The sequence below is a fragment of the Hylobates moloch genome, unplaced genomic scaffold (assembly GCF_009828535.3).
Source record: "Hylobates moloch isolate HMO894 unplaced genomic scaffold, HMol_V3 SCAFFOLD_12, whole genome shotgun sequence".
Taxonomy (NCBI): domain Eukaryota; kingdom Metazoa; phylum Chordata; class Mammalia; order Primates; family Hylobatidae; genus Hylobates; species Hylobates moloch.
This window is the reverse complement of record NW_026652287.1, coordinates 22,289,513-22,304,284: the sequence shown is the minus strand read 5'-3', so window position 1 is coordinate 22,304,284 and position 14,772 is coordinate 22,289,513. Positions and strand designations below refer to the sequence as shown.

Here is a 14,772-nt window from a genome sequence, read left to right as displayed (position 1 = left end):
TTTTAGAGATGGGACTGGGAGTGGTGGCTCATGCCTGTAATCCCAGCACTTTAAGAGGCTGAGGCGGGTGGATTGCTTGAGCCCAGGAGTTCAAGACCAGCCTGGCCAACATGGTGAAACTCTATCTCTACTAAAAATACAAAAGTTATCTGGGGGTGGTGGTGGTGCATGCCTATAATCCCAGCTACTTGGGAGGCTGAGGCATGAGAATCGCTTGAACCTGGGAGGCGGAGGTTTCAGTGAGCCGAGATAATGCCATTGCACTCCAGCCAGGACAACAGAACAAGATTCTGTCTCAATAATAATAATAATAAAATAAATAAGAGATGGGATCAAGGTTCTGAGATGCAGTCTTACCTCCCTTAGCAGAGGAGCAAACTGAGGACTGCAACATGGTAACCACCACCTGTCAAGTGGACAGTCCACAGACTTGCAGCCAGGTGTGCTGCTTCCTGGTCCAGGGTCTTAACGCCACTCAGGCAGGGCCAGAGCAGCTGTCCCCAGTCCTAGCTTCACTCACCCTCCCCTATAGCCCTATCCAGCACTAAGCCTGGTGCATTTCAGCAACTAAATGACCCCTGATCTGCCACCTACTTCCCCCACCCTCTGCCACTGCCCTGGCCAACCCCCTGCCTCACTTGGAGGCTGTCGCAGCTCCTTTCTGCTCTCTCCTTCCCTGCTGCATTCTCCATCAGCTGCAGGAGAGCATCCCTCCAAGCTTGACTACATCACTCCCTGTGCAGAAAAGGGCCAGCCCAGCGGTCCCAAGGCTGCCTTCCTCAGACAGGCCTGCCTGGCCTCCACTGGCATCTGGGAACTTGGACTTCTGGAAAATCCCCACCATTCCCTGATAAGAGCAGCTCACTGTGCCTAGACGGCTTGTGGAAACAGCATGGTTTATGCTGAACTCCTGCTTTCCTTTGGAGAGTCTGGAACTTTTCTAAGTGCCAGGCAGAGGGTACCTCTGTGCCCAGCTCCAATGAAAACTCTGGGCACTGGGTCTCTAAGGAACTGCTCTCCTTGCAAACACTTCACACATCTTGTCAGAACTCCCTGCTGGAGGAATTAAGTGTGACCCCAAGGACCTCTGCCCCCAACCCAGGAGAAGGCTCTGGAAGCTTGCACCAGGTTTCTTCTGAACTTCACCCCACGTGCCTTTTCCCTTTACTGATTTTAATTTCAATCCTTTTGCGGCAATTAATCTGAGCCAGGAGCACGTCTGCATGCGAGTCCCACAGGTCCTCCTAGTGAGTCATTGACACTGGGCACAGGGTCTCAGGGACCCTGACACACTCCCTTATTTAAAACTTTTGGCTGGGTGCAGTCACTCACACCTGTAATCCCAGCACTTTGGGAGGCTGAGGAGGATCACTGAGTTCAGGAGTTCAAGACCAGCCTGGGCAACAGAGTGAGACTCCATCTCTACAAAAAAATCTAAAAATTAACCAGGTGTGGTGGTGCTTGCCTCTGGTCCCAGTTACTTGGGAGACTGAGAAAGGGGGATCGCTTGAGCCCAGAATGTCAAGGCTGCAGTGGGCTGTGATCGTGTCACCACACTCCAGCCTGGGTGATACAGCAAGACCTTGTCTCTTAAAAAAAAAAAAAAAAAAAAGACACCAATGCCTCCTAGAAGCCCACTCCTGTTTTGCACGCTCTATCTAGCCTCTATCTGCCCATCTTCTCACCTTCCCTCTCACCTCTCTCCCCACTCTGGCCACATTGTCTCCTTTGAGCCTTTCATACTTGGCTGGTTTCTCCAACCACAGGACCTTTGCACACGTGACTTCTTTTGCATAGAATGTGCAACCCCCTTTCACCCTGTCCTCTATCTTCTTCATCCCAGCTCTCGGGAGCTGGCCAGGCCTTCCCCATCACACTCTCATGTGGCCCAGCTGTTCACAGCATGATCTCTGTGCCTGGCAGACCACAGGCTCCTGTTGAACCTACCTCCTGGATGGTGGAAGGTGGAATGAAACCCCTGAGCAAATCTCTTCTCTGTGGGGAGGCAAGAGGACTCCAGGCAGCAGGCTCAGCTGCCCCAGCACTTCTCCCCTCCTGCCCCAGGGGATCCGTGTTCTGAGGAAGGCCTATTTTTAAAATCAGGGAAGTCTTTAAATAAGTGTAGAAACTTTTCCTTCTCTAGGGTGGGGAGGAAGTCTGAGGTTCATGAAAACAACCACCGTGACAGCTGATCAGCTCTGGCAGGAGGGGCTGCTTACAGGCTGAGGAGTTTAACTGGCGGCCCAGGTTCCCCTAAAGCCATGGTCCCCAACTGTCTCCTTTTTCTATAGGATTAGGAACCCTCCTGCCTGATAGATGAGCCGGTCAGCCTGGTGAGATGATGGCAGGGCTGCATACAGACTATATGGGACATATTTACAGGAGTAGGAAGTGTAATCATTCCAACTATCCCCAGAATACCTATTTAATATTTTCTGAGCTCTGTGCAAAGACCTTCATTAACATACTGTAAGAAGCCCATGAGGCGGGGACTACAATGTCTCTGTTTATGGATGAGGAGACTGAGAACAGAGAGGCCAGTGACTTGCCCCAGGTCACACAGCCAGCGAGAAGCAAGGCTAGGATTCCAACCCAGGCTGCCAAGCCCAGCGCTCCCTCCTCCTGTGGGACACCTCATGAACATTGCCCAGCCCTGCACCCTCCTCACAGCTGGGGAAGCCCCATGCTGGGAAGGAAGTTTGGAGCAGTGTTTCTCAATAAGAAGTCACATTTCATACCCTGCCTCTCAGTACACACTGACTTGTGTACACACATTCTATAACTAGCACTAGAGTTACCATGTGAGACGCTCTTATTTTCCATTTCATTCTATTTCATTTTTTTTTTGAGACAGGGTCTCACTCTGCCACCTAGGCTGGAGGGCAGTGGCATGATTAGGACTCACTGCAGCCTCAACCTCCTGGGCTCAAGAGATCCTCCCACCTCAGCCCCAGAAGTAGCTGAGACTACAGGCGTGCACAACCATGCCTGGCTAATTTTTTGTATTTTTAGTAGAGATGGGGTTTCTCCATGTTACCCAGGCTTGTCTCAAACTCCTGACCTCAAGTGATCCGCCTGCCTTGGCCTCCCAAAGTGCTGGGATTACAGGTGTGAGCCACTGCACCTAGCCCTGTTTCATTTCTTAAAAGGTCAACTGTAGCCCACTCAATGGATTTCAGGACCCGCCAATGGGTTGGGTTTAAAGACACAGTTTTGGGGGGACACACTCTGCCTATTTCCCTGGGAATGACTGAGAGGGGAGTCTGGTCCAAGTCTGTGACATCAGTCATGTCAACCAGGAGCAGGGGCTGTGTTATTTGTTTTACAAAAGTGTAGAAAGAAAAAAGAGGCCGGGCGCGGTGGCTCACGCTTGTAATCCCAGCACTTTGGGAGGCCGAGGCGGGCGGATCACGAGGTCAGGAGATCGAGACCACGGTGAAACCCCGTCTCTACTAAAAGTACAAAAAATTAGCCGGGCGTGGTGGCGGGCGCCTGTAGTCCCAGCTACTCGGAGAGGCTGAGGCAGGAGAATGGCATGAACCCGGGAGGTGGAGCTTGCAGTGAGCCGAGACTGCGCCACTGCACTCCAGCCTGGGCGACAGAGCGAGACTCCGTCTCAACAAAAAAAAAAAAAAAAAAAAAGAAAAAGTTACCCAGGTAGAAATGAAGAGCTGCCACCTGTGTGACTAGGTCACCTGAGCCAATGTCTAGTGATGCTTTGGCCATGGAAACCACAGGACACAGAGCTCAGCTATCCCTCTTTCCTCCTTCTGCAGAGGGAGGGGCTGCCTAGGCCAGGCTGCATGTTGGAATCACCTGGCAGCTTTAAGGCACCCCAAAACCTGAGTCCTGGGCTCAGAGCTTCCAATTCAACCCATCGGGGTGTGGTCTGGGTGCTGCGGTGGTGAATGTACAGCCGAGGTGGGTAAGGAACCGCAGCTGCACCAGGGGCCTCTGCATGCCTCATGTGAAAGGAGCCCAGGAGCTGCAAGGATTTCTACACACACCTGGCTCTTAAGTTCCCCAGAGGTGGCTGCTGAGTGCAGTCACCTGCGCTGAGGAACAAGATCAGCTGAGGGCTGAGAAGCTGGTTCATCCTCATGACAGAGCCAGCAGCTCCCATGTCTTAAATGCAGGCTGGAGCCAGGCACCTGGCTAAGTGTTTTCCACACGCAATCTTGTTTAACCCTCACCTCAACTCTGTGAGGTAGTGTGATCGTTCCCATTTTACAAAGAGGAAAACTGAAGCTCTGGGAGGTGGGAGGGGGCAGAGAGGGGCTCTGAGGAGGGCCGGTGAGCCTATCTCAGCAGAACTGCAAGCCAGGTCTGCACCATGGCTACAAAACCCCACCAGTTTCTTTCCTAACACAGCTGTTTTCCTCTCAGAAACGAGGAGAGCTGACAAGCTCTAAAAACAATCTCATTAAGACAACTTTTTCCAAAACACAATTAATTCCATAGGGCAGATCATGAAAAGGAACATGTTCTTCAAACCAGTAAGAGGCTTATTTGCCACAAGTGGTCCTGGCCCTTTCCCCAGCCCCCCAGCAATGTCCTCCTGACAACACCCTCTCAGGCTAGCCTCTGTGTGACGACAAACAGGCTCCAGGCTCCAGGTTCCAGGCCCTGGGAGTTCCCCAAGGTGTGTCCCTGGTTCTGCATTTCAATCCCTACTTCCCTTGCTGTCTCTATGCCCTGGTATGGGCTTCTGACACCGTCCTCACCCCACCAACTCGTTCCTGCAACCCCCAGTCTCATTTGGAACCCCCAGACTCAAATGCATACCCCCAGCTTGACCTGCTGCCATTTACCCTATGAACAGACCTATAGCCTTGATCTATTTATTACTATTGTGAAAAGAGGAACAAAAGAAAGGAAAATAAATTCATAACAATCCCTGCACACCAAACTTATGTATCATCTACCCATCTACCTCTTTCTCTCCCACCTGTCTATATCTTTTACAATTATAATCAAAGACAGTGGGCCAGGTGCGGTGGCTCATGCCTGTAATTCTAGCACTTTGGGAGGCTGAGGCAGGTGGATCATTTGAGGCCAGGAGTTCGAGACCAGCCTGGCCAACATGGAGAAACTCTGTCTCTACTAAAAATACAAAAATAATTAGCTGGAGATGGTGGCACACGCCTGTAATTCCAGTTACTAGGGTGGCTGAGGCCCAAGAACCATTTGAACCCAGGAGATGGAGGTTGAAGTGAGCTGAGATTGCACCACTGCACTCTAGCCTGGAAGACAGAATCAGGCCCTACTGCAAAAAAACAAAACAAAAAAAGACAGCAGACAATTTTCTATCTTTTTTTTTTTACCACTATATGCATCAGATTTGCACCTGTTCAGAGGCCAGGAAACTTAACAAGGAGTCAAGTGGTCTCATTATTGCATTTTGCATGTTTTTTTTAACCATTCTGGATGGTTTTTAATCCAATCCTAAGACCACATTTTCTCACATTTTAACATCTCTGAAATCTGGCTGGGCCTGACAATTGATCGGTTTCAGCCTTGTGTTACTTTTTATCACAGTAAATGGCAGCACATGCTTGTTTCGCTTTTTTTCTTCATAGTACATAAAATAAGGTGCATGCACAGTGTTGTCTCATGTGCTAAGAAACATGGTACCATAAATTGTACTTTTTCTTTTTTATGGGTTCTTTCCCCATAAGTGAGATGATCAGGCTTGAATATGGTTATTTTCAAGATTCTTGATACACATCGTCAAATTTTGTGTCTAGAACAGTGCATGGATTGACTCAGTCCCCCGTGATATGTACGAGTGAGCTAGTTTCATCATAGTCTAATCAGCATTAAGCATTTCCAAATGTTCTTTTTGGTTTGGCTAATTTAATAGGGAACTACAAATGAAGGAAAAGCATGAACAGTTCCCACTTAACCTTTCTTCCATGCTGACTCTCTTATGAAGGATACCTGGAGCTCCTGGGGCTCCTAACTCTTACAGTTACCAGGGTCATCAATTTGATGAAATACACAATCACCATCATCATCATCACATGGTCATTCTGACCCTCACATTTGCTTCTCAGACTCTGCCCCATTCACCCCTGCTGCTGCCCTGAGCTTCCTGCTCTGCCCTCACCAGCTTGGCCTGGCCAGGCCCCCAGAACCTCAAGATGAACAGCTGATGTGAAAGTCAACACTTCCTTTCTACCTCGCCCCCAATCTTCACAACCAATGCCCCCCAAATCCAACAAACCTGCACCTCAGATATCAAAGACACAGTCTATTTCCTACTCGAGATGGCCATAAGATACAGGAGGAAAGCATTTCCTCTGGAGTCAGGCCAGGTTGAAATTCCAATTTCTGTTTTTTTTTGGAGATGGAGTTTTGCTCTTGTCACCCAGGATGGAGTGCAATGGCACGATCTTGGCTCACTGCAACCTCTGCCTCCCAAGTTCAAACGATTCTCCTGCCTCATCCTCCTAAGCAGCTGGATTAGAGGTGTGTGTCATGATGCCTGGCTAATAGTAGAGATGGGGTTTCACCATGTTGGCCAGGCTGGTCTCAAACTCCTGACCTCAGGTGATCCACCTGCCTCGGCCTCCCAAAGTGCTGGAATTACAGGTGTGAGCCACCGTGCCTCTGCCTCCTAAGTTCAAGCGATTCTCCTGCCTCAGCCTCCCCAGTAGCTGGGATTACAGGCGCATGCCACCATGCCTGGCTAATTTTTGCATTTTTGTAGAGATAGGGTTTTGCCATGTTGACCAGGCTCGTCTTGAACTCCTGACCTCAAGTGACTTGCCCACGTTGGCCTCCCAAAGTGCTGGGATTACAGGCATGAGCCACCATGCCTCGCCCAAAATCCCATTTCTGCCAGTTTCTAGCTGTGTGATCTTGAGAAGTGACTTTACTTCTCTGTGCCCAAGCCCTGTATGGGCTCAGTACTTGCCTAACATTCTGAGACCATTGTATTATCAAATCTTCCCGAGAGTCCTTCAAGGGCAGGAGTGGTAAATAATCTTTTCACTATTTTCCAGATAAGGAAACTGAGTGCACCATTGCACTCCAGCCTGGGCAACAAGAGTGAAACTCCGTCTCAAAAAAAAAAAAAAAAAAAGCACATAGTTATTAACATACAGGGCTGGGATTCAAATGGTCTGATGTGGAATATCAGGCTACTTGGAGGTTTTGTGAAGTCCTTTTATAGCTTTTCATCATTGTGATTTTACATATTTCAGTATAGTGGAAACACCTGAATAGGTGGTTCCCCCTCTCCTGTTTGAAACACCAAACAGAATTATCCTCTCAAGGCTGGGATATCCTCTAATGCTGCAAGACCACAGAATCCATTACCTTTTCGTCCCAGGTGGCCATGTCCCTGTTGCCTCTGGATCTGAAAAATAAGAAGACATTTGTCCAGATCTATCATCTTGCTGCCATCTATCTTGGTGTGTGCTCTGTAATCCTTTCTTACAAATTAGTTTTAAGTTAGTTTAGTTTTAACTGTGCCTGAAATTAGTGTAAAGTACAAAGTGTATGTAGGAGGGCATACATCCTGGATATACAGCCAAATGAACTGAAACAGGGACTCAAACAAACACTTATTTGTACGTGAAAGTTCATAACCTTTCACAGCATTATTCTCAAAAGCCAAAAGGTGGAAACGACCCACTTGTCCATCAGTGGATGAATGGATCAACAAAATGGGTCTATCCACACAATGGAATGTTATTCAGCCATAAAAAGAAATGAAGGGGGCCAGGTGTGGTGGCTCACACTTGTAATCCCAGCACTTTGGGAGGCTGAGGTGGGCAGATCACCTGAGGTCAGGAGTTTGAGACCAGCCTGGCCAACATGGTGAAAACCTGTCTCTACTGAAAATACAAAAATTAGCTGGGCGTGGTGGTGGGGACCTGTAATCCCAGCTATTTGGGAGGTGGAGGCAGGAGAATCGCTTGAACCCAGGAGGCAGAGGTTGCAGTGAGCCAAGATCGTGCCACTGCACTCCAGCCTGGGCAACAGAACAAGACTCCATCTAAAAAAAAAAAAGAGAAATAAAGTACTGATACATATTACAATGTAGATGAACCTCAAAGATACCATGCTAAGTGAAAAAAGCCAGACATAAAATGTCACATATTGTATGATTCCATTGATGTGAAATGTCCAGAACAGGATATGAAATGTCCAGAACAGAACAAGCAGATTGGTGGTTGCCAGGGGCTGGGGGCAGGGAAGAACGGAGAGTGACTGCTTAATGGATTAGGGGGTTTCCTTTTGGGATGATGAAAATGTTCTGTGCAGTTAACAAGGTATTTTTAAAAAAGCAAAATGATATATTATAATTTTAATACAAAGAAAAACAGTGAAAATGTTCTGATAGAGATGAAAGCTACACACTGTGAAACGTACTAAATGCCACTGAATTATTCACTTCAAAACGGTTACCTTTACATTATGTGAATTTCGCTCCAATTAAAAAAAGACAGACATTACAGTGTTGGGGTTCCTCTGAAAACAGTAAAACCTTCTGAACACCCACCACCAGCTACATCAGTGAATGCACCTCTAAGCAGCAGGAGCTGCTAGTGCTGTTGAGTATTCACATATGGACGTGGAAAGACGCCAGCCACAGAGTAAGCAGAGGAGTCACATTACAGCAGAGTCTACAGGATGACCCCATCTAAGTCAAAAGAAATACAGATGCTTTTTTTTTGGTCCATAAGGATCACTCTTCGCAGTGGTTATCTTTGGAAGAAACGGGAGTGATCTGGGTATGGGGCTTTCCTTCTCTGCTTCTGGGAGGCGTGAACTTTTACAATGAGTAGGTGTTACTTTAAAATATTATTTTTAACATAGGTGATCTATGCATGTAGTAAAAAATTTAAATTATACAAAAAGATATTCTATGATAAGTCAGTCTCCCCTCTACCCATTATCCTTCCCAGAAGTGATCGCTCTGACCAGTTTCCTACGTCGCCTTCTAGAGTATTCTATGCCCTCACAAGCACATGAGTAGATACTCTCCCCCCACCTTCTATTTTTTTTTTTGTAAACAAATGTGAACCCACATACTGCTCTGAACCTTATTTCCCTTTAGGGTGTGGTAGGCAAAATAATGCTCCCCCTCAAAGTTGCACATGCCCTAATCCTTGAACTTGTATATTACTTTACATAGCAAAAAGGATTTTGCAGACATGATTAAGTTGCAGCTCTCAAGATGGAGGGAATGATTCTGGATTATCCTAGTGAACCCAATGTCATCAGAGGGGTCTTTGATAAGTGGAGGCAGGAGAAAGAAGAGATTGTGAGGACAGAAGCAGAGGCTGGAGTCAGAAAGATCTGAAGATTCAGTGCTTTAAAGATGGAGGATGGGGCCTCAATCCAAGGCATGTGGGCCCGTCTAGAAGTTGGGAAGGCAAGCAAACAGATTCTCCCCCAGAGCCTGCAGCAGCAACACAGCCCTGCCCATACCTTGATTCGAGCCCACTGAGACCAATTGTGGACTTTTGACTTCCAGAACTGTAGCATAATAAATGTGTGTTATCTTGAGCTACCAAGCTTGTGGCCATTCGTTACAGCAGCCACAGAAGACTAACACAGTATCTCAGAGGTGGTTCTATGCCAGTGTGTCCTGTATGAAGTGCACGCCTTGTCACGGCTGCACATAAGTCCTCTGTAGGAATGTGTTTAATCCTACTAGTGATGGACACTTATGATTGTTTCCAATCTCCTCCCACCCCAATGCTTCAATAAATAACACTGCACACCCTTTTTTTTGTTTTGTTTTGTTTTTTGGAGGTGGGGTCTCACTCTGTCACCCTAGCTAGAATGCAGTGGTGCAATCAGAGCTCACTGCAGCCTCAAGATCCTGGACTCAAGGGATCCTCCCACCTCAGCCTCCTGAGTAGCTGGGAATATAGGCACACACTACCAAGTCCAGCTAATTTTTGTAGAAAGGGGGGTCTCACTATGTTATCCAGGCTGGTCTCAAACTCCTGAGTTCAAGTGATCCTCCTGCCTCAGCCTCCCATGGTGTTGGGATTATAGGCATGAGCCATTGCACCTGATCCCTCTATGTAACTTCTATAATTTTTTTTTTCCCCTGAGACAGAGTCTCGTTCTGTTGCCTAGGCTGGAATGCAGTGGTATGATCTCGGCTCACTGCAACCTCTGTCTCCCAGGTTCAAGTGATTCTCCTGCTTCAGCCTCCTGAGTAGCTGGGATTATAGGTGCCCACCACCACGCCCAGCTAAAATTTTTTTTTGTATTTTTAGTAGAGACGGGGTTTTGCCATGTTAGCCAGGCTGGTCTCGAACTCCTGACTTCAAGTGATCCGTTGCCTCAGCCTCCTAAAGTGCTGGAATTACAGGCATGAGCCACTGTGCCTGGCCTAATTCTAAAAAATTATTTTGTAATAAACTTTCAAGAAAACTTGAAAAAGGTTCTTTCTCTCCCCACAGTTACACGCTGAGGGTGCAAGGGACTCTTAGACTTTCTCACTGGCTGACTGGCAGCAGCTTCTGGACCCAGCAGAGTTCAGCTTTGCATGTCCCTATACCAGCCCCCTGGGATTCTCAACCTGCTCGCACGAGAGAGGCTCAAGGGGAACTTTCACCACAAGATGAGGTGAAGGGAAAAATTACGGTGCCCTAGAGATTTCCTTCCTTTGTAAGACAGGAACTAGAACTAGCACACATGCAGAGAAACACTCAGCTTCAGCAACTCAAGCAACAGCAAATTTAAAACTACCATGCCCTTCTCCATTAAACTAGCCAAAACAAATAAAAAGGATAAAACCCAATGCTTGCAGAGCTGCAGAGAAATGTGCACACACTCCTGGGGATGATTTTTCTAAATAGCTACCTGGTCACAAGAGGTAAGTGCTTCCAAAATGATCCCACCCTTGACTTGCACACCTTGGTTAGGAAAGTATATCTCCAAGAAGCCATTTGATAGCCAAAAACATGCACAATATGGACAATGATATTTATAGCTAAGTTGAATAGTACGGCTAACACCTGGAAGTGGCCCTCAACCCTCAAGCCCTACTTTAGGGAAAAGCTGAGGAAGACAGTGGGCTCTTGGGAGGGATAATTCTGAAGTCTATGTAGAAACGGGAGAAAAAATGCTGTCAAGCAGTGAGAAGAAAAATAGGCTGATGGTTGACACATTGCCTGCAACTGTACAAAAGTATCTGAGCCTTTCCTAGGTGCCAGGCACTGATTTCCCAGGTTCTGGGAAATCCAAGGTGAAGAGGCAAGGGCAAGATCAGGATCCTGGTAGACTGACATGTTACCTGGGGAGACAAACAAGAAAGCAAGGAAATATACAAGACAGACCACACCCCCAGCTAAGCACTGGGAAGCCAGCTAGCCAGCCAGAGTAAGGGGCCAGGGAGCAGGCGGGGTCTCCTTAGGTGGGGTGGTCAGGGACAACGCGACATTTATGGTGTCCCCTGAATTACAAGGGAGTATGTCACAGATTGCAGAGAAGAGCATTCCCGGGAAAAGGAAGAGCACGTGCGCTGCGCACAGCCCCTGAGAGAGCGGAGAACTTAGGAGGCAGCGGCTGGGGACAGCAGTGGAGAGGACAGTGGCTGGAGAGAAGAATCGAGAATAATCACACAGGGCCTGATCATGGAGAGGGCTTGGTAGGCGATGCTGGGGATTTGGATGGGAATGAGGGGTCAAGGGTGATGAGGTGGCAAGAGATGCTGGGGGCCTGGACTCAGGGTGGAAGTAGGGGGTGGAGTGGCAAGAGATGCTAGGGGCCTGGACTCAGGGTGGAAGTAGGGGGTGGAGTGGCCAGATTCAGGATATGCTTTGGATTAGAACTTGTCGCTAGCCTAGACTACGGGGAAGGGACGAGGAGGAGGGTGGTGGATGACAGCTCCCAGGGCCCAAGCCCCATTGACTAGAAAAGGATCAAGTCTGGGGACAAGAACACTCTGGCTTTCTCCTTCTTGCTAAACCAGTGTCGGGGAGGGCAGGAGCCACAGAGCAGCTCTGAACCTTGTGCAAGCCTCAGCCCAGAGATTTTCAAAACCCTGCCCTTATCAGCCTTTCCCTCTGGGGAGTCAGAGCCAGAGAAGTTGCCGCCCCCTCGCCTTGGTCTTACTCAAGCAGCTCCTAGTTGCTAGTGGGGCTGTCCGGAAATCCTTCAGATCTCAGATAGCCCTGAACAACCTGAAGTTAAAGGTGCCCAGGACAGAGAAGTACTCTCAGAGGGGCGGGACGGAGGGTGGAGGAGGCCCTGGAACCATGAACTTTTGGTAGTAACCTGGTGCCAGGGGCTAAGCCTGTACACCAAGCATCTTATGTCATCTTCTCAGCAATCCTGCGAGGTAGGTACATGCTTAACCTCATGGGACAGATGCGGAAACTGAGGCACAGACAGGCCAAGTCACGTAGCTGAGCCTGCAAGATCCCCCACACCCAGCACTGGTAAAAGTGGTGGGGGCAATGTTCCTGGAGGGAGTTCCAGTGAGGAACTGCTCTCCCCTCTCTGTCTTGGCGTTTACCCTGGCCCCAATCTTGTTCCTCAGCATCTCTGTCTCCAACAGGTGGGTGCTTTTAAAGTGTTTCTAGGGAAGGGTTTGCTGCCCCGGGGCTCCTCCGTCAGGGATGGCTGGGCCTGCTCATTGCAGCCTTCTCCCGGGACACCCAGCACTGCCTCTGCCCCTACTTCTCTCTCACAATCTCTCCGGAGGGCAGCGGGGCAGGGACGATGCATCCGAGGACTTAGGGGACACAGACCTGGTTGTGAGTTCTGGCTCTGCCTCCTTTGGCTTTGTGACCCAAGGCAAGGGGCTTGGCCTCTCTGCGTCTTGGTTTCTTCACCTGTTAAGAGGGAGACGACGATGGTCACCTGCGGCTGCTGCGCGGAGTGTGAATAACTGAAGACACCTGGCCCAGGGCGGCGCGCACCACCAACTTTCTGGGATTGGGGGGTCACTAGGGCCGGCGTCTCCCGCGTCTCCCTCCCATGGACTCCAGCCCCCGCCGAGGGGAAGCACTGCCCGCCCGCGCCGCCCGCGCTGGGACACGCCAGAGCCGAGGGCAGCCGAGGGCTGGGGTCCTGCTGGGGCTCCGCGGCGAGGCCTGGACAGCGGAGATGCGGGGGGGTCCCCTCTTCTCGGAAGGATCGGGCACTGGGGGGTCTTGTAGAAAGGGCTGCATGCCAAACGGGGTACGCCCCCCGCCCGGCCCGAGCACTTACCCGGCGCCCCACCCGCCCGCGGTCACCGCTGCGACTGGGAGCCTCAGAGAAGGTCTGGCCCAGCCTGTTCCGCCCCGCCCCGCCCCGTACCGTACCAGGCCCCGCCCCCCGCCCGGGCCGCCCCCGCCCCCGTCCCCGCCCCCACAGCCCGCAGACCCCCAACGGTCGGCGGGCTTCTAGGCCTCGGCCTGGGTTTCGGTCCCCTTGTCCCTGCCTGTGGTCAGTCCACCCGTTCGTCCCTACCTCCCTCATCCCGGCTGCCTCCCACCCCGCAGGCTGGGCCTGTCCTGGGCCTCCCGCAGTTACAAAGGTCCCGTCCGTGGGACCGAATCGCGGATCACGAGAATCCTGCCCCGAGCCAGCCTAAGGGAAGGGTGGGCGGGGGAACCACTTCCTTCCTCCGCCGGCTGGAGCGGGGCGAATCCACCCCGCCAACCCCTTTCGGGGAGCTTCTGCTCCATCCCACCGTCTCCGGGCCACCCCTGCCTCTGGGTCTCCTGATTCCTTGGCCTCGTGCCCTGCACAGTTTCTGCCATGCAGGGGTGGAGGGTGGGCAGCACGCTCTAACGAATGAGCAACCTCTCAGCCCTCAGGACTTCCCTTGGTCGAGGGCGCTGAGGCTGCTCATGGGATGGTACTGGCAAGAGGGAGCCTTCCCGCGTGCAGCCCCTGCCTGTCCTGGGCCGCCTTACTCCTGGCCAACTCCTACGGCCCCGCAGGCGCAGGCCCAGCTCTGAAGTCCCTCCCCTGTGGGCCCTCCCAGCACCCTGTTCACACAGTCGAATCAGTTCTGTTAGCTTCTGTCTTCCCCCAGAGACCATTTGTCCCAAACATCCTGCAGAGCCGTCTTCTGCACACCTCTCCCTTCCGGTTGGGTCAGGGCTGTGGGGAGAGGCTCACCTTCTTGGGGTTGTGTTAGTTTCCTCATGCCGCTGTAACAGATCACCACAAACCTAGTGGCTTAACACAAATGTGTTATCTTACAGCCCTGGAGGCCAGAAGTCTCAGATGGGTCCTACAGGGCCAGAATCAAGGTGTGGGTGGGGCTGGGCCTTCTGGAGGCGCTAGGGTAGTGTGTTCCTTGCCTTTCCGGGCTGGAGAGGTGCCTGTGATCCTTGGCTGCCTCAATCTGACCTCTGCCTCCATGGTCACAGCGCCTTCTCCCTTCTAAGGCGCCCTGTGATTATATGGGATCCACCTGGATAATCCAGGCTAATCTCTCCAGCTCAGGATCCTTCACGTAGTCACATGTGCAAAGTCCCCTTTGCCACTTAAGGCAACGTACAGGTTTGGAGGGGTTAGGATATGGATATCTTGGTAGGGGGGTGCATTCTTCTGCCTCCCATAGGGGTATTGTCCGCTTCAACTGACTCGGCTTTCCCCAATTCTGCTGGGCAGCTGGCTTTCTTTTTTTTTTTCTTTTCTTTTCTTTTTTTTTTTTGGAATGGAGTCTCACTGTGTCATCCAGCCTGGAGTGCAGTGGTGCGATCTTGGCTCACTGCAACCTCCGCCTCCTGGGTTCAAGCAATTCTCCCGCCTCAAGCCTCCCGAGTAGCTGTGATTACAGGCCAGCATTACCAT

At 50.5% G+C, this 14,772-nt stretch overlaps 1 protein-coding gene across 3 annotated transcripts in view; it reads right to left on the bottom strand.

Annotated features, from left to right (window-relative positions):
- HVCN1 (hydrogen voltage gated channel 1) overlaps positions 1-13,555 on the bottom strand; it is a 40,493-nt gene extending 26,938 nt beyond the window's left edge. The window contains exons 1-3 of one of the 3 annotated variants that reach the window (XM_032168697.2): positions 13,192-13,226; positions 12,729-12,812; positions 7,324-7,363 (exon numbers count right to left, since the gene is read on the bottom strand). In XM_032168697.2, coding sequence (XP_032024588.1) covers positions 7,324-7,344 — 21 coding nt within the window. In that variant the 5' untranslated portion in view covers positions 7,345-7,363; positions 12,729-12,812; positions 13,192-13,226. Of the gene's footprint in view, positions 1-7,323; positions 7,364-12,728; positions 12,813-13,191; positions 13,251-13,434 lie in introns of those variants that run through there. The other 2 variants (XM_058425178.1, XM_058425179.1) reach the window with 2 other exon arrangements.
- Positions 13,556-14,772: the final 1,217 nt, after the last annotated feature.